Genomic DNA, 20,942 nt, shown 5'->3' with positions numbered 1-20,942 from the left:
CAAATAATGTTACGTAACAAAAAGGAATGGGTTCAATGATGACAATTTGTCTAATTAATTTAGTGACAACTATTATTCAACCAACTTGTAGAGCATTTAAAGAATAAGATAATTTTCAACAACATTTGAGTAAAACAAGATTTCTCATTACTTTTTTTAGCAACTATCTTGACTAAGGGATTCTTTCTATTTCATAAAAGATTCAATGTCAATAAGTTCAACATGATTGCCAAGCTTACAACTCTCACAAATAAGACTTGCACCAATGTTTGGTAAATAACTTGTGCATATAAGAATAAAGATTTACCCAAACAAGGTTAAACAAAGGCAGCAATCCATATAACTATGATCTTGTCAAACATGGTTGACTTCTTGTTAGAGATGGTTGATTTAAAATCCAACCTCTTAATGAATATGGAGGTATTAAAACACTATGGAAGTTTCCTTACTTCACAAGTGAGATAATCCTATTACACATTGCAAGAACAATTTGGAATCTTTAATCTGATACTTATCATTAATGTCAACAAGATTTTGAACAACAATGCACATGTGAACAAAATATTGAAGTTATTGAGTTAAAATTTTACTCTCAATACCATCACTACATATCACAACCATCCATTATGTTGGTACAAAGTCTGACCACAAGTTCACAACTATGACTTAAAAGATAATCTCACTTCTTTACCTTGTTGATAGTTCTTTACCATCCTTTTTTTTTCAATATCATTTTATTTTGTATGAGGAATACGCATGTTTTGGTCCTTAAGATGCTACTCACACAAGGCTCAGAGCCCTTATAAGAAATACTCTTTATGAGCTCAACAAGTTGCATGCAAAATTTGAACTCAAGTAGGGAGAATAACACATTTCTCCTAATTACCCAAGCTAAACCCAATTGACCACATGTAACCATCATTACATAAAGGAGAAAGAACTGGTTCAACCATAACTACATTCAACAATGTGCAAAAGAATGTAACAGTTGTGATCTTCAGACTAATTATTGACTCATTAGTCTCAAGAGTTTACACTCTTCCCATTTGATCCATGAATCTGCATTACTACACCTATCCTTTAAGCTTAATGCAAGGAGCAGTAAACCCCATAAATCTAAAATTTTAAAAGTATCGTTACAAAATATGGGCATTCAATATCGAGATCCTTTCATGAGACGAAAGTTTTTCTTAAATATTTGTACTGCATAAACCATTATTATAAGTGGAAGGAATGGAGGAAAGTTCTAGTCACTCCCATAAAGTCGACCATTGGTAAGAAGAGGGGGAGTCACTAACAAACTCCTTGTGGAGTCTTCTTTGCTTTTCATTTCATTTCATTTGATATTAAATCCATGAAATGCCATGTAATTTCATTTCATGAGTTGTGATTGGAGATAGAAAATCTCTATATAACATCGCAATAGTGCAAACAAATCTATAAGCAAAGCTCACTCACTATGCTACACTTGCTTCATAATTGTGAGTGATAATTCCTTTGTTTGTCTTGTTGATTACATAGAGTTGTGACTCTAGAAATATAAATGGCTCTAGAGTTAATTGCAAAAGTGTTGGTCAATGTCATTGAGGGTAAGGCAGTGGCGACGAGTGGTGTGTTTGATAATTGATTAGTGGTATGATGGAATATAAATTGGAGGAATGCAAATGTTGATTCTCCATAAAATTTATCTCATCTGTCCTCCACATAAGCAACTATCATTCTCCATGGCTTATTATATTATCAATTATTCCAAGCTCCACCTATGGGAGGTATAATTATAACTAACATCCATTCTCGTTCCCTTTTCTTGTACATTTTAAAGTATTACTACTTGTGTTTCCTTTACATAAATGAAAATGATTATTACATTTATCTAACTAATTGAATAAATGAAATCTCTACCTTATGGGGTTTGTGCTAGTCTAGTTTGAAGAATACAACAAGCTCATATACCCAGATGTTGGCATCCAAGTGTATGACATCATCAATCACCTCTTTGATCTACTAGATAACCATTTTTATGTTGTGGTGGACTACTTATGTGAGAAGACATGGGACCACACTCCACAATACAAGATTGGTTACTACTAACAATGCACAAAGAAGGTGCAATACCTTCTATGTCATAGTTAAGAAGGACTCACTTCCAAGTGAAATAGGGCTTGAGCTAGAGGTGTATATAGTCTATACAATGTTCCCTCACGAACCCCAATCATCCTTTCTTCATTGATACTATAGCCCTTATCCCAAACCAAAACCTTGCCATTAACGAAAGCAACTTTATTACCCTTATCCTCTAGACAAGAAATAGAAAGTAATTTTCTTCAAACCTATAACATCTAAGATGTTATTGAGGTGAATGTTTCCACCTGGTTCAAGCTCCAATGATATATACCAATGCCTTTCACTGGATAGCATTTTTTGTCTCCAAGTTCGATAGAGTGAGATGAATTTCCTTTTGACAAGGTTTGAATTTGATTGTATCCTCCCATCATGTGCCTGGAGGCACCACTATTGATAACCCATACATTTTCATCTTTGAAGGCGACGAATAGAGCAAAGAACATGTTTCCTTCTACTTCTTTCTTTACTAGCTTGGGGATGATCTTTAATATGTAGTTCTTGATGGAGATAACAAGATTTCCAAGAAAACTGAAAGCCTTCTTCATGATTCTTGACATTGTGCCAGCGAACTTGTGATCTTTAGTCTCCTTGTTACACCTTATCTCTAATACCATGTTGGAAAATATGGAGACTTAGTAATTATAGCTTATTTTTCTTCACTTGATAATTACTTGTGATGTTAGATGTTCTTCCATTACTTCTTTGACTATTTTCATCAAGCAATCATAAAAAACAAGAAGATCACAAAGAGACATAGTACACCAGAAATAGGCTCCAAGATAGGGCAAGACCCCTCTAAGGGGAAAACTTGGAAAATACTTCTCTTCTGCTTTATAATATGCTTACAAAAGAGACTTCAAAGATCCAAATACCCAAGCCAATAAACCCTGCAAGATCCAAGTCATCCTCCAACAAGATTTGCTTCAAAACAACTTCCAGAACTTCGATACATCAACCCAACCACTGAAACTTCGGCCTTGCAATTTCAACCTCCAGCAGCTGGCCCAAAATTTCATCCTCTTGGAGTTGGCAGCTTCACAAACCCTAGCGAGACAAGGAGAAATATAACCCTTTACAAACTTCAATTTTTGTTCTTCATCCTCCAGCGACTCTTCACTATTGAAAATCAAACTTGTGTGAGATGTGTGTCTAAATGAGGTCGAGCTCCCCTCTATTTATAGCCTTTCTTGAGGGTCAAATTTCCCTCCCTTAGGGCGACTTGTCTTTACTCTTAGGCCTACTTGATATTGGGTTTACCCATGGATTTTACATGATAAAATAAATATTTTTCTCCATTACAATGAGTCCAAATGGGAGTATGACACATGAAAAATATTATTCTTTATCATAGAAATACCTAGAAGACTTAAAAAACATGAAGAACATGCTTTTGACTTAAACTAGAGTATGAAATCCATAATCCAAAATAAAATATAATCTCTTTCTTTTATGTTTCTTTCTTTATAAAGAATATACGATGTCATGATTACAATTACATCATAATGAAGACCAACCCTAGTTACAATTTTCAACACTCCCTCTTAATTAGGGAGGTATTAATGGTACAAGGAATCTCAATATTGAAGCATTCCCATAAGAAGAGTCAGATTGATAAGCCATCTTTTGTCAAGCATCTTTTATATCATAACCAACATTGTCACTAAAGGTATTTACTGGCCAAGCTCATCTTTAACTATGAGCATTATGATGGGAGGCTTGACGTGAGCTACCACACTACCTCTCAAGGTACACACCCAATCCAGATGTCTACAAGGTATGTTCTTTTAGGACTATTCTTATCTTGGACTCCCAAACCTGGATCCTCAAATAGTATCAGTCCTCTTCGAATACTCTTATCTTGGATTCCCTACCTCATCCTTAAAGAGCATAGGTCACCAACTTCTTTCTATGGATTTTTTAATCCATAAGTTTCAATCTAGATGTTTATTCAATCCTCCAGACTCCATTTTTTCTTTATGGCCTTCACTAAGACTTATGGTTGTTATTCCTAGTCTAGTGCTTGACCCATAAAGACAAGATCTATCTGATATCACTCCCTCTTAACCATGAAAGAGATATCCACTAAACCAAGCTTACCTCTCAGGTACTCAAGATTCTTGTTTGGTAATGCTTTAGTCAATATGTCAACTACCTGCTCATTTGTAGGTAGATAGTGCAGCTCCATGACCCTATCTCATACCAATCCTCTGATGTAGTGGTACTTGTTATTTATATCCTTTGTCTTAGCATGAAATACCCCGTCTTCTTTCAACTTTATGCAACTTTGATTATCACAATGTATCCATGTAGGGATGAGCAATCCTTCAAACAACTCTGATAACAACTTCCTGAGCCAAATTGATTCACTTTAGACTTCACTTGTAGCAACATATTCAACTTCAGCACTGCTCAAAGCAACTGTATCTTGCTTTCTGCTCATCCATGAAACCATGGAAGGTCCAAGGCTGAAGCATCCTCCTGTTGTGGTCCTTCCATCTGTCTCACTGCCACACCAATTTGAATTTGTATATCCCATGAGTTGGATTTCATTCCCAGTATACTTGAGGTAGTGATGGATGGTTCCACACAAGTATCTTAAGGTATGCTTAGTTGCAATCCAATGATCATGCTTTGGCTCCATCTGAAACTGACTGAGGAAATTTACTGCAAAACAAATGTATGGCCTGGTATTCACTAGATACATGAAGGACCCAACCAATTTCCTGTAGCAAGTAGGATCTACCGGACTAGAATCTAAATGCTTAAACCTTTTGCAATTTTTAACCATAGGAACCATCATAAGTTCACAATCCATCATGTTGACCCTCTGAAGCCTCTTGATCACATATTTACATTGACCCAGGACATACCTCTCTCGGTTTTTGCCATACTTCTATTCCCAAGTAATAATGCATAATTCCAAGATCCTTCATATCAAATTCAACTCCTAACTACCTATTGCATTCTTGAATTAGTCGATCTACACCTGTAACTAGTAAATCATCCACATATCAGAGTATAATAATTGGTTCTTTCCGGACCACCTTGGTTTATAGATTTTGATCTGCATAACTCTTGGTAAAAACAAGTCTTAAGAGGTATGCATTCATTCTTGCATACCATGCTCTCGGTGCTTGCTTCAAGATATATAGAGCCTTCTTCAACCTGCAAACATGAGTTTCCCTCTGATTTATTTCAAATCTTTGAGGCCGCTCAATATAGACTTCTTCATCAATGGTCCCATTCAAGAAATTTTGTCTTGTCATCCATTTGGAATGATCCATCCCATAGAAGCAATCAACGAAAAAGGTGATCTTATTGTCGTATACCTAGTTGTGGGAGCAAATGTTTCTTCATAATTAATCCCTTCTTTCTATGAGAAACTCCTTTCTAAAAACCTTGCTTTATATTTCTCGATGCTCCCATCTGCAACATGCTTTATTTTATAAATAAATTTTGAAGTGACTATCGATTTGTCACTCGGCCTAGGGACAATCTCCAATTCACCATCCTTCATTATTGGTTGGTATTCTTCCTCCATTGCATTCTTCCATTCTTGATGCTTAGCAGCATCCTCATAGGAGGAAGGTTTTGCCTCAAATAGCTTTGTCATGTATGCGACATATCCAAAATACCTCTTTGTTCTCTTACTTTCCCTTGATGTCCTTGATGTTGTATGTACTTCTGCCTCTTGAGTAGTAGTTTTCAACCAAATATGTTGTTTCCGATTTTCTAGAACAATTGTTGTATAGGCTCACAAGGGCCTTCAACATTTTCTTGAGTTGGTCCCGGTTCTTGACCATCATTGTCCTTAGAGATATCTTCAAAGATAGGAACTTCTTCATTAGAGTCAACTGGTACATCCTTCAATTTCTTGTAAGTTATGTTTTCATCTAAGATGACATCTCTACTTGCCACGATTCTATAGGTTTTAGATGAAGCACTATACCCCATAAAGATGCCCCTTAAATTGGTAGGATCTAGCTTCTTTCTTTTGTCCATGGGTACATGAATGTACACATGACACCCAAAATATACGTAGATTATACACACGTGGCTTCTTTCTTGTAAATTCTTCTTCTAGTGTCATGTTATTGAGCACCCTGTGAGGACTTCGATTTTGCAAGTAAACAACAGTCATACATTCCTCTCCCCATAGGAATTGGGGGATATCTTGAGCATGTAGCATAGCTCAGACACATTATTCAATAGTACAATTCTTCCTTTCTGCCACTCCATTCTATTTAGGATTATAGGGAATAATGAGCTACCTTGTGATTCCTACCTCCTTGTAGAAAACTATTAATTCTTTGGAGGTGTATTGTCCACCATTATCTAACCTTAGAATTTTGATCTTTTCCTACGTTAGGTTTTCCACTTCATTCTTGAAATTCGGAAACTTTCGAATACCTCATCCTTGTTCTATTTGAGAAGGTATAACCAAGTCTTCCTTGAATAATTATCAATGAAGATTACATATTATTGATGCCCACCAAGAGACTTAACTGCCATAGGTCCACATACATCTGAGTGTATGAGATCCAAAATTTTAGTAGATCTAGTTTCACTATTTGCAAATGATTTCTTTACATTCTTGCATAGAGAACATCCCTTACAGGGTCCTTCATGGTCTTCCTTTATTTTGGGGATGTCATTGACCATTTGACTCATAGATGGAAAAATATTATAATGAATGTGTCCATACCCTCTATGCCATAGTCTGGAAGGACTCACTTCCAAGTGAACTAGGGCTTTAGCGATAGGTGTATATAGTCTATACAATGTTCCCTCACAAACCCAAATCATCCTTGCTTCATTGATACTAGAGCCCTTATCCCAAACCAAAACCTTTCTATCAACAAAATAAACTCTATTACCCTTTCCTCTAGATAAGAAATAGAAAGTATATTTTTCTTCAAACCTGGAACATATAAGATGTTGAGGTGACTGTTTCCACCTGATTCGAGCTCCAATGATGTATACCCAATGCCTTATTGGATAGCATTTATTGTGTCCAAGTTCGATAGAGCGATATGAGTTTCCTTTTGACAAGGTATGAAGTTGATTTTATTCTCCTGTCATGTGTCTAGAGGCACCACTATTGATAACCCATACATTTTCATCTTTGAAGGCACCCGATAAAGTGACAAACATATTTCCTTCTAATTCTTACTTTATTAGCTTGGGGATGATCTTCAATATGTAGTTCTTGATGGGGATAGAAATTTTTCCAACAAACTTGAAACCATTCTTCATGATTCTTGACATTGTGCCAACTAACTTGTGATCTTGAGTCTCCTTCTTGCACATTAGCTCTAATACCATGTTCAAAAATATGGAGGCTTGATAATTCTAACTTATTTTCCTTAATTTCATAATTACTTGTGATGTTATATGTTCTTCTATTACTTCTTTGATTATTTCCATCAAACAATCATCAAAAATAAGAAGATCACAAAGAGACAAAGTACACCATAAATAGGCTCCTAGTCAGGGAAAAACCCCTCCAAGGGGAAAACCTGGAAAATTCTTCTCTTCTTCTTTAGAAATTCTTACAAATGAGACTTCCAAGATCCAAAGACCCAAGTCAACCCCTAGAAATAATTTCTTCAGAACAACTTCCAGAACTTCGATACTACAACTTTGGCCCCAACAACAGAATTTTGGCCTCCAGCAACTGCCGTAGAATTTCATCTTCTTGAAGTTGACAACTTCACAAACCCTATTGAGGTAAAGAGAAAGATAACCCTTGAAAAACTTCGATTTCTTCTCCTCTTCTCAATCCTCCAGCTACTCTTTTTACCTTCTCTATTGCAGATATAACTTATGTGAGTTGTGTGTCCAAATGAGGTCGAGCTCCCCTTTATGTATAGCCTTTCTTGAGGGTCGATTTGCCATCCCTTAGGTTGACTTGTCATTTCTCTTTGACCGACTTGGTAGTAGGTTTATCCATGGATTTTACATGATAAAATAAATATTTTTCTTCACTACAATGAGTCCAAATGGGACTGTGGCAAATGACCAATATTATTCTTTATCCTAGAAAAACCTAGAAAGTCCTAGAAGACCTAAAAAGCATGAAGAACATGCTTTTGACTCAAACTAGAGTATGTAACCCATACTCCAAAATAAAATATAATTTCTCTTTCTTTCATTTTTCTTTCTTTATAAATAATATACAATGTCATGGTTACAATTACATCATAATGAAGATCAACCCTAGTTACAATTTTCAACAACCCCTCCCATGTCATTTTCAGAGTTAGACTAACTAAGAATATTCTTCATCAAGGTGTATAATCACATTTGCTTGGCCTATAATCTTAGATTGGCCATGCTCCGGTACCACATGAAGAAAGTGGATTTTGACAAATTGAAATTCGTCCATACTACACTGTTGTAAGTATTTTCATCTTGCCCCAAATCAGATTAAATATGTGTTATATCTTTTGAAAAGAATAACCCATATGTCAAATGTAATGGTGGTTGTGGAGGGATCAAAGCCATGGAGGTACATAAGAAAGGAGTAGAATATGGATAGGGGTGATACAAAGATGTTGGTAAAGAAGTGGTGGGATATCTATAACAATATATCCTTAGGCTTAAAATCATCTAATTTAATACTTGATTTGGAGACCCACTATTGGTTGTGTTGAAAAATGCAACGAGAAAATCCTAATTTAATTTTGTCCTTGAATTAAATTAGGAATTAAATTCTAATTCTAATTCTCATTGCAACTTGTAATTGTTAACTAAGTTAATTTGACTTAGTGTCTTGGGAGTCTATCTAGAGTCATGCAGATTGGTTCCTAAATTTTAGGGGCCCAGGTTGAGTTCCTTTGAGTTGTAATTATTTAATTCGGTTTAACTGAGTTAAATTCAATTAAACTAGTTCCAACTAATGGAGGAATTAGCAAAAGATCCAGTAGTGGAGTGTAACCTGTAGTAGTGGGGTGTAACTTGTAGTAGTGGGGTGTAACTTGTAGTAGTGGGGTGTAACCAACACTGCTCAACCACTAAACTGAAGATTCAATCATAATTAACTCATCAATGTCAGATAAGAGAAAAACCCAGTTGAGATTAGAATTCAGGGTCATTGTAATATCAATTGTAAAATCATTTAAATTAAACTGATGGTGCATGCAATCAGAGGAAGGCCTATTGTTGGATTGCGCAGTTATGGATGAGGAATTTCCCAATTAAAATATGGGCTCATTCCCTAGGAAACTGCACAAGAAAATAGGAGCTTGGAAGGCAACATATTTGGCTAAGTATTGGTTGGAGCTTGTTTGTGAAGCAATGAGACAGATTGAGATTTTGCAGAGGTTGCTCGGGCTTGAGAAAAGAATTGGAATCTTCTCATATTTTCTTATTAATGCAATATACAGATAGCATGGGTTTTAAGCTGTGGTTTTCCCCATAAATTTATTGTGTTATGTGTGATTGAATTCTTTCTAATTTATGCATTGTGATTTCATCGATTGTTTATTGTTTCCACTCACGAGTAAAGTAGATTCAACTCAGTGGTTTTAGAATTTTACAATCTACAATTTGAATATACAAGGAATTTCTACATGGTATAAGAGATGAAATCACTATAGAAGAGAAGAATACGAGTTTGTCTTTTACAGGAGAAATCGAATTTGCAGTATCATACTTCAGAGCCAACAAGATGTTGTTCTAATGATTGAGACTTGAATACGCCCTTGAGGGTAGTTCGAACTATATTGCTTGGAAGGATATGATGGAGGCAGTGTTGGAAGTAAACAGTCGTAAGGAATTCATAGACAATGATATTACTAAGCCAACCGATGCTCAGGATCTGGAAGAGTGGAGAAAGTGTGTGGCATAGGCGAGAAAGATTATCCTAGAAGGAGTTCGATATCATATTGTCTTAAACCTCCATGGTAAGGAAAATTCATTTTCAATGTGGAAGGCCTTGATGAACCTATTTCAAAACAACAATGACGACATGAAGCTGGCATTGAAGGACAAGGTCAGAAAGATCAAGATGGAGAAGGGTGACACAATACCGAAGTACTTGATCAAGTTCATCCAATGTTGGTATGAGCTTGGAAGTGTCGGTGTTACAGTTGTTGAGGATGATGTGGTGAGCCTAGCACTTCTAGGGCTTCCCAAGAGCTGGCACAACTACTAGGACTCAGTTAATGGGAGGGAGAAGCTACTAGAGTGGGAGTGATTATGGTCCGACTTGGTACAAGAAGATATTCGACGGAACACTAGGGATGGATCCTCATCCAAGAATGATGATAAGGAGAACTATTCCTTAGTTGGGAAGGCGAAGAAGGGGAAGGGGAAGGGGAAGTCATCTCATTCCAAATCAGATTCCAGTCAGGGCAACAAGAAGAAGGACATGTCGAAGATTAAACGTTTTCACTATCACGAGCTAGAACACTATGCTACAAAGTTTCCATGCAAGAAGGCCAGTAAGAAGCCCTTAGGAGGAGCGACAAATGAACCACTTGCTTCACAGTTCGAATTGGATTTCACCCTCATCGCTTGCGTGGTGATATCAGTGATGGATAGTGTGTGGTACCTGGATAGTGGAGCCTCATTCCATATAACCGAAAACAAAGAGTTATTCAATGACTTGGAGGAGAAGGACCTCTAGATGCACATCCAAATGGGAGATGATAGGAGGTATAACGTGAACGAAATCAATAATGTTACCTTTCAGAGGGAGTTTGGTTATCCCCTCACATTAAAAGATGTCATGTATGTTCCGGGTTTGAAGAAGAACTTGGTTTTGGTTGCCATGTTTGATAATCATGGCTATGATGTGATATTTAGCAAGGGAAATTCTTTCCTTTATCACATAGCCTCACGAAAGGTGAAGCGGATCGGGGTTCGGGTGAAGAACCTCTAAAAATTGGATGTAGAAGATTGCGTTGCTTTGAGCACTAAAGCAGAGAAGGTGCAGAGCTGAGACATTAGTGAGTTGTGGCATATAAGATTGGGTCACTTGCATTACAAATATTTGAAGATCATGCAACAAATTTCTATAAGACTTCCCAAGGGTACACTAGAGCAGAGAGACACATGCAAAGGGTGTACATTGGGGAAGTACACCAAAGCTTCCTTTCATGATAAAGATAGTCGAGCACAAGAGATCCTTGATCGAGTTGACTCAGATGTGTGTGGACTGTTCTCGACAATATCCATGGCCAAGCACAGGTATTATGTAATATTTATTGACGATTTTTCTCGTAAGTGTTGGATTTTATTCATGTAGAAGAAAGGTTAGACGTTCGCTAAATTTTGCGAATATAAAGCACCTGTCGAGAAATATATTGGCAGGAAAGTTAAAGCTCTAAGAAGAGATAATGGTGGAGATTATGTGTCGAATGAATTCAAGAAATTTTGTGCATCAGAAGGCATTAAACGAGAATTAATAACACCTCATAACCGACAGTAGAATGGGGTGGCTGAAAGGAAGAGCAAAAGTAATGTTGGAGTTGCACGGACGATGTTACATGATCAGTACCTACCGTTGCACTTGTGGGCTGAAGCATGCAACACAATTGTTTATTTACGAACATAAACCCTCACCGAATTCTTGGGATGAGTACACCAGAAAAAGATTTTTTGTAAGAAACCAGATGTGGCACACTTCAATATCTTTGGTTCATCAATCTAGTGTCATGTTACCAAGGATGTATGGAAAAAGCTAGAGCCAACAACAAAGTTGGGCATATTTGTGGGGTACAGTGATACACCTAACAACTATCAGGTGTACCTATTATCCAACATGATGATGGTGGTTCATAGATATATGAATTTTGATGAGGAGAAGGCCATGAAATGTTCCCTTGAGAGGGAGCTTCAGTACATCAATATGATCAACTTTTAGCTCCAAAGGAGGAACCTCAAGAGAAGAGAGTGGAAGAAACCAATGTAGATACTTCCAAAGATGGAAGGATGTACACAGAGAGGCTGAAAAATTGATGCATGATGCTATAGAGAATGTTTGAGCACCACATAACATCATAGGTAGAGGAGGTCACCAGATCAGTACATTGGCTACATGGCTCTAATGAGCGAGAGTGTAGAGGTTGAGCCATCCTCATTCGAGGAAGAAATGAAACAACCAGTATGGGTTGATGCCATGGTTGAGGAGTATGACTTGATTATCAAAAACAATGTTTGGGAGGTGGTCCCAAGACCAGAAGACAAGCTAGTGCTGATTTCCAGATGGCTTTACAAGGTAAAGTAAGTAGCAGATGGGAGTGTGGAGAAACTCAAGGCCATATTTGTGGCCAAAGGGTTCTCTCAGGTGGAGGGAATTGATTACAATGAGACCTTTGCTCCAGTAACAAGGCACTAGTCAATCATATCTATTTTAGCACTGTCAGCATAGATGGGATGGAAGATACATCAGATGGATGTGAAGACAACATTCCTCAATGACATGATTGAGGAAGAAGTGTATATTAAGCAGCAGGAAGGATTTATAACTTCAACAGAGAGTCTAATGTGTACAGACTCAAGCAAGCGTTATATGGACTAAAACAAGCACCTCGCACTTGGTACACCAGGATTGACAACTATTTCATCGGGTTGGGCTTCACCAAAAGTGAAGCAGATTCGAACCTTTACCATATTTTGGTTGAAGGTAAATTGTTGGTTAGTATTATATGTTAATGATTTGATTCTAACAGGTGATGAGAAGCTGATGAAATCTTGCAAAGAGGATATTGCAAGAGAATTTGCGATGAAGTACCTGGGACTCACGCATTACTTTCTTGGTATGGAAGTATGGCAAGGAGATGAGGAATCGTTTGTCTCTCAGGGAAAGTATGCCAACAAGATACTGAAGAAGTTCCACATGGAGAGCAACAAACCCATGGAGACTCCTCTAGCAGGTAACTAGAGGAAGGATGATGCTACTTTAGGTGAAGTAGTGGAGGCTACTCTTTATAGACAACTTGTGTGTTCACTTATGTATTTGGTGAACAAACGACCGAGCATGTGTTTTGCAGTTAACCAGTTTATTAAAGCCAAGGTTAAGCCAACCAAACTTTATTGGGAGGCAGCTAAACATGTGTTGAGATACATCAGAGGCGCCACTCAGTTTGGTCTTTGGTATAGAAGGACAGAGGGAGTGAAGCTTCAAGGCTTCATAGATGTAGATTGGGCATGGAGTCCATCTGACATGAAGAGCACATCAAGGGGAATCTTCAATATTGGGTTAGCAACGATTTCTTGGTACGACAGGAAGCAGAGATCAGTTGCACTCAGTTCAACATAAGTAGAGTATGTGGATGCTATTCAAGCAACTTGTGAGGCTATTTGGATGAGGAAGATCCTTGTTGGGTTATTTGGTCTGTAGATGGATCCTACAATGATTTACTGTGACAATCAAAGTTGTATAAAACTCTCCGAGAATCCATTTTTTCATGATTGGGCCAAGCATATTGACATCTGATATCACCATCTACGAGATTGTGTGTAGAGGAGAATCATGTTGCTGGAATACATTCCTACAAAGGAGAAACATGCAGATATCTTGACAAAGGCATTGTTAAGATGCAAATTCGAGTTTCACAGAGGCAAGATCGGGGTAGCAGATAATCCCTTTATTGTTAATAGTGAGTGTTGAAAAATGCAACAAGAAAATCCTAATTTAATTTTTTCCTTGAATTAAATTAGGAATGAGATTCTAATTCTAATTCTCATAGAAACTTGTATTAGTTAACTAAGTTAATTTGAATTAGTTGACTCAGTTAATTCGTGTTGGGAGTCCATCTAGAGTCATGTAGAGTGGTTCCTAAAGTCTAGGGGCCTAGGTTGAGTTCTTTTGAGTTGTAATTAATTAATTTAGTTTAACTGAATTAAATTCAATTAAACTAGTTCCAGTTGATGGCGGAATTTGTGGCAGATCCAGTAGTGGGGTGTAACCAACACTTTTCAACCAATAAATTAAAGATTCACTCATAATTAACTCATGCATGTCAGATCAGAGAAAGACTCAGTTGAGATTAAAGTTCAGAGACAGTGTACTATCAGTTGTAAAATCATATAAATTAAATCAGTGGTGCATGCAATAAGAGGAAGGTCTATTGATGGATTGCGCAATTATGGATGAGGATTTTCCCAATTAAATATGGGCTAATTCCCTAGGAAACCGTGCAAGGAAATATGAGCTTGGTAGGCAACATATTTAGCTAGGTATTGACTGGAGCTTGTTTGTGAAGCAGCGAGACAGATTGATTTTGTGCAAAGGTTGCTTGGCCTTGAGAAAAGCATTGTAATCTTCTCATATTTTCTGATTAATGCAATGTACAAATAACAAGGGTTTTCAAGTCAATTGTTTTAGCATATTACAATCTATAGTTTGAATCTACTAGGAATTTCTACAGGTTTTGATAAATAGCTAAAAACTCTTGCTCGCATTTGAGATTCCTTGAAAAACCTTTTTGTACTCAGTTTCTTGTTGCTTAGGTATTATATTACCATGTTAAATGGATAAATTTGGTCTATTATGTATTGTGATTCATGTGTTCAAAGTGGTAACATGACATCGTTAATGAAGCAAAATACATGACAAAGTTTACAATGTGTCTTACTAGAAATATGCTTTATTGCTTGTAATATTTTTTAACATACCATTAAAGGTTATTGGTATCTTGAAATGTTTAATTTAAATGCATTCACTGCAATGTAGATGTTTATGTGGTCTCTTTAAAATTTATGTATAGGATAAATCAATCATATATTATCGATAAATATTTTTCTAAGATGCAAAAGCTAAAAAGAACTAAGGAAAAACTAATACATATGTTTGATTGTGAAAAAGGGACATTTCTAATTAGTAGTTTTTTACTTGAATGAAACCATCATAAAACAAATTACACACAATTCTAACGGTAATTACCTACCTAAATATGAAACATCACAAAACAAAACACACCCATCCCAGTTAGTATAAATCCATTAAGACTACTCGAATTCATATTTTTTTGTAAAAATGACCAATAAAGTGTTTTTGTTAATGTAAGTTATCTTCTCATGACGACAATATAAGATAATTATATTTATGTCCAAATATTGACCACAAAGTAGGTCAAAAGGACTGTTGAGTACAATGATGTCCATATAATGCAGGAGGACCAAACAATCTCCTATAAAAGATACAATGCATGAATATAAATGTACAATGTATGAAATATAAAGGATACAATGCATGCAATTCCCTCATTGAGAATATCCAAGAGCTAATGGGTCTGAGGATCAGACCCATCTCTCTTAACATTTGAGGTTGAATGAATAACACTGAAGAAAAACTCAACAAAGTATGTTGGCTTGATGAAGGGCCGGTGGAAAGTGTGGACTGGACTGCGTAGGGGAGTTTGCACACCGTTGAGGTATGGAGGACTTAGTCATTCTCCCAGGAATGGATATGCTACTGAGATATCATGTGGCAGGGTGAGGTCCCACAAATCCTCACTGATCTCAAGTCTGAATATGTACTAGTATCAATTGGTCTCTTGGTCCCCTTGTCTGAAGGTAGTACCCTGAAAAATGTTGTGATCCTTTGTGTGGAGTCTGGTTTGATTGGAGACTAAAGAATATATGCTCAAAACCTGAGATCCGCCTGCATATATAGGGCCAAACATCTCTAATCGGGATACCTAAAAAGTTAGCGAGGGTTTGAGAATCTCTGAACAAGAAATGAAACCTTCCTCTAATCTCGTAGTAGATAGGGAATCCAAAAATGAAGTGCACCTCGGTATCTACTTCCTGTAAATGACATATCTGACAGTTTCTGTCTGGTCTATCAATCTGGTGGTTCATCTCTACACGAAGTCTATGAGATCCTGCTCTGAACTGGCCTATAGGAATGCAAAGAGCATGCATCCAGTGGTGAAATGTATGCTGGGGTCAAAAAATGAGTCTGTCTCTCAACTCCAATAAGTGATCAACATAGAAAGCCATCTTTGGGCTCAACCCTGTGACTTGGACGAACTTCCTGTAGATGTCCTCCCTGGTGATATTGTTCAATTCCTGTCTAATAGGTAAAATGTGATCAAGAGCATCAAAGGAATATCAGAAAGGAGGGATACGATCAAACTGAATGCCCATTGACTCTAAAAGATTTGAAAGTCCTGTAAACCAACATTTAGTCCGACTCGATGGAGTAGAACGGACAATAGTCTCAGAAGAGAAATATTCCAAGTAAGGATATCGGTCCCTACTCTTTATCATAGACCTTCTAAAATATTCCCAAGATATTTCAGTGTTCCACATTTTCAAGGAATTAAACGATCTAGCTGATTCCTTGTCTAAGAAGGGACTTAATTCGCAGTTGGGAACTCTGTATTATGAAGAGTACAAGGATGAAGCTAGTAATCTTGGAATTTTTCCTTTGGTTTAGTTTGTCCTCATTTGTCTTTTACAACAGACCATTGGTGGACTATTATTTTGTGATTGTTGAAATTTTAGGGTATTATGAGGTAGTTAATTACATCCCTATTTTTAGTTGACTTATGTTATATGGGAAATGTTGCTGGTAAGTTTGTTAGATTTTTGTTTGGCTACTATGTAAGTAGATTGACTCTTTTTGGGCGAGAAAATGGTTAGTAAATGTTGCATATACTTGGTTTATTTATTTGATGAATACAGAAAGACGTAACTACTTTTTTAATACAAAAAAGAAATGGGATTTTCTTTGACGAAAAAAAAAATATCAAATGTGGGCTTTATTTCACAACAAAAGAAAAGGGAAGAGAAAACAATTAGGACATTGTCACAATAAAATCTCTAGAAATTTGGTAGACAAAATATTATATTTGATGAGGAATGGAAGAGTAAATTGATGAGACAAACATTGCAAGAAAGGGACCATTAATATCGATCATATGCATCCAATGGTAGGGACATCTAGAAGGTTACATTACTACATACATCTCATATATGATGTGTCTTAGGAATGAGAAACCATATTTTAAAAATAGTTGGTATGGAGATGACAAATAAACATTATAAAAAAACAGTTTCCAATAAGAGGTAAACTAGAAGTTGTTGTCCTAGCTTAAGAATGAAGTGCCTTCCGTAAAAATAACTACTATACATAGAAGATAACATCATCATATTCACACATAGAGTGAGAAAAACTAATAATATCATTTTTATATGACTATAACATTAGAAAAATAAATATTGAATTTACTAATTACATTGAAAGGCATTTTCTCTATGAAGTTGGCTGGGTAAACATTGTTTAGCTCAACCAATACCCTCACTCCAATTTCATTGTTCTCTCCTATCATAATTCAACACGTGTATACTTTTATAAAGCGCAATTTCTTGTGATGCACGAAGTACGACCACCTTTCAAGGTGGGGAGTTAATGCCTATTGTTGAGTATTTGACTAACATTTTCCCTGTGTAGAGTCAGTTGTAGTTGATGCATAGCCAACGCCTTCCTCTTCCTTGGATTCATCAAGGGCAGGATATTAAGGTGAATAAAATGAGGCGAGAAGAACACAACGATTGTTCCATTAAGTCTTGTTCTGAGGATGTGTTGTTCGAGGTGTTGAAGCATTTGGATTCTAAGTCTCTGGTGATCATTGCTTGTGTGAGCCGCCGCTGGAAGCACGCCGTTGAAGAGGAGGCGCTGTGGGAAGGAATTTGTACCAAGCATTGGCCTGAAGAGGTTTTGTATGCTTCCCAATTGGGGCAACTGAGGAGCATTGTTTTGGCCTTGGAAGGATTTCATCATCTTTATGTCTATTGCTTATCACTGCCATTGGATCCTCTGCATCATATTCTAGATCAATTGTGGCCAGTACTTTGACAAGATATTAGGAATTACTAGAAACAACTTATATGATCATAACTTTGTGTGAAAAGTGGCACTTAATCCCATACTAGAGAACCAAAACATAAATTATGTCATCCTACAAAATGGAGTTCACATTGTGTTGGAATAAGTAATGAAGATTTGAAAAATGGAACTCCCTCTTTAAAACTATAACTCTCATAAACATTGTATAGTTGGATACTTTTGATATATACTCTTTTTGCTTTAATTAAACGATTAGTTACAAAATGAAGCTCTATGCCATCCTCCGAAAGCTGGAAAGGGCATCCCATTATCCTTGTATTATTACTTTCCAAACAACCAAGCCATTCCATTAGCACTATCTCAATGCAACAACAACCCTAAAAATGCAATCATTCATCCTAGAGCAAGGGAATGCGTATATCAACAACTACTACAAGACGGCCTAGAAATTGATAGGCATGTTTTTGTAGTTTTTTCTTTTATAAAAAGCATGTGTTTCTATTCAATGGTGTTTCGTTTGATGTGCACTTCCATTAAGTGGGTTATAAATATATATACACCAAGAAATAGATTCACATGAATATTTTATATCTCAAGACAAATCAGTGCAGGTATAAATCTAAGTACTCGTAGACTCTAAAATCGAATTTATTGTAAGAGAGTGTAATAGATATACCGTTGTTTTGTACTATAATGTGTCATGCAACCACAGAAGTCATTACATGCAAATACGTTAAAGCAAACTCCATTAACAAGTATTTATAGTGTTAACAGGCTACCAATGAAAAAATGAGTTGCAAATAATATAAACCAAATCTAAATTAATATTGGAGGGAGTCCTCTTATGACATTATAGGGCTTTTGGCTGAATATGTGCCTTTAAAGTGCCTTTCAATATTTTCAAAAATGAATTAAACTTGATGGAAAAGGAAATTAATATTTTCTTAGGCTGAGAGGTATCTTTATTTTTATTTCAATTACAAAATCTATATATTTTAATGAACATGGAGAAAGATCAAAGACATGGCAAAGTCAACTGTTAATTTTACTCTACAATGTTGGATGTCTGAGATGTCCAAAACACAATCGATATACACACAATGCATGCAGAGTAACTGAAGAGGAGTATCAAATTATTCGATTGAGAGATGGCATAGGAAAACGTTAAGACAAACAAATAATCATAGACATGCAGAAGAAAACTTTTGCATAACTTTTTGACATAATAATATTCTCTTCCCTCAAGCAAGTTTGTTTTTCTTTCTTCTAATCTCGGATTTTTAGAACCTTATCTGGTTTGATAGAAAGAATGGAGTAAAGACCAATTCCATCTTTCTCTTTCTCTCTTTTGCATCGACTATTACGAGAGATTAGGGCACTAGTCCAACTGCCCCACAACTTTGAGGTTTCTTTGCAAGCCCTCTCATCATCTCACCTCCTCCACTTCCTCCACAAGAGCCCACCATTAATTTTTTAATGTAGCTTTAATTTATTTAGAATTTTAAATGATTGCTAAGGAATTCAAAACTTGTATTTCGTCTGGATCTTAAAATGTTTTCATAGGCCCCACTACCCACTGAACTTTGAAGCTCAAAATATCCTGGCCATGAAATTACGGCCATCCTTATCTACCTTACTATGTACTATTAGCTGATTATAGGTTGTTGGATTAGAATTGGTTATATGGTAATTTTCATGTATCTTATAAGGTAATTAAAGATAGTTGAATTTGAATTGGTTTTAAATCCAACAACTTTATATCAAAATGGATATGGAAAACATAAATTTACTATTTTTTAATCATCATAACCACCTATGGAAATATATTCATTTTGAATACTTCACTTTTGAAAGAATCTGATATAACTCTCTTGAGTTCCTTGGGATTCCAGAGCATGAAAGTTCCGGAAGTATGCAAAATTATGACTCTTACCAGTATATGCCAAACTGTGTAAAGCTAAAGCATTAAAAGTTGTGTTATGTATATGAATGTACTTGCAATTATCCTATATGGTCCCATAGACTATATCTAGTCTTGTGGACATTAAAATTTCATTTCATTTCAAGATTAGAAATGCGATACAACAGTTCGAGTCCTGTAAGCTCACAAACACTATAATTCGGAGGTAGGATCACCATCAGCATGAAAGATCCATGAACCGGTTTATGTTTTGTCAGAACAATCACAAGAAGTAATCTCATCTTCCTACAACATGTGTACCAATACTATATATTATCATAGTAGCAACACTGATTCAAATTCAGTTGTGCTCCATTCTGACTGTACTGACTCTTTAGAATTGGAAATTGATCATAGATATATATCGATTAATACCATGGAAAAGCTCGAATGTCAGTCTTTATCAACACATCTGCAAATAGTTATCGGTAATGATCGAAATAATTTCGAAAACCCCACAGGGGTGCCTGCAATTAACCATGACAACAAGGAAAAAATGGTCAGTTGTTACTCCCAGGCCATGAGGCCAGACTATGAAGGAGAAATAATAATAAGCAACAAGAGCTTAAACAATGCAACGAACTTGCGAGTTTATTCTCCCATGCAACAATTTTATGGTGAAAAAGTTGATTTGCTTCTTGACCACCCAGATAAAATGAGTGTTGCCATGGATTCAAATGATTTAGCCATAAATACCAATAAATTGTGGAGTATTGATCTCCAGGTCAGTGAGGGCATGGACTACTGGCTGATCATATTAAGACAAGTGGAATCATTGTCCTTATTTCAGATTGTTCCACCTTCTCAGGCTTCATCACCGACTTTCACAACTGTTGAACATTAAATCTGACCTTGTTTGCTGATCGTTTGTGAGCTTTATAAAGGTTCAGGTTTTCGATCAAGGAGACTTTACTTCAATTTTTTTCTTTTTAATTTTTCTTTAAGTAGGTTTCATGGAAGAAAGGTACGCTTACTAGTGGAATGCTATTATCAAAATTGTGTGGAAAGATATGTTGTGCTGGATTTGTGGAACTAGTACAATGTTTGAGT

At 36.3% G+C, this 20,942-nt stretch overlaps 1 protein-coding gene across 1 annotated transcript; it reads left to right on the top strand.

The window, feature by feature from the left end:
• Window positions 1–20,268: 20,268 nt before the first annotated feature.
• LOC149236121 (uncharacterized) lies at window positions 20,269–20,736 on the top strand. The gene has a single exon (XM_089368776.1). The coding sequence runs from the start codon at window positions 20,269–20,271 to the stop codon at window positions 20,734–20,736; it is 468 nt and encodes a 155-aa protein (XP_089224902.1).
• Window positions 20,737–20,942: the final 206 nt, after the last annotated feature.

Source organism: Pinus tabuliformis, chromosome 8, assembly GCF_031772625.1.
Source record: "Pinus tabuliformis cultivar Carrire ecotype Pingquan chromosome 8, CPIR1, whole genome shotgun sequence".
In the NCBI taxonomy this organism is placed as follows: domain Eukaryota; kingdom Viridiplantae; phylum Streptophyta; class Pinopsida; order Pinales; family Pinaceae; genus Pinus; species Pinus tabuliformis.
The sequence above is the reverse complement of the archived record's forward strand: the minus strand, read 5'-3'. Positions and strand labels throughout refer to the sequence as shown.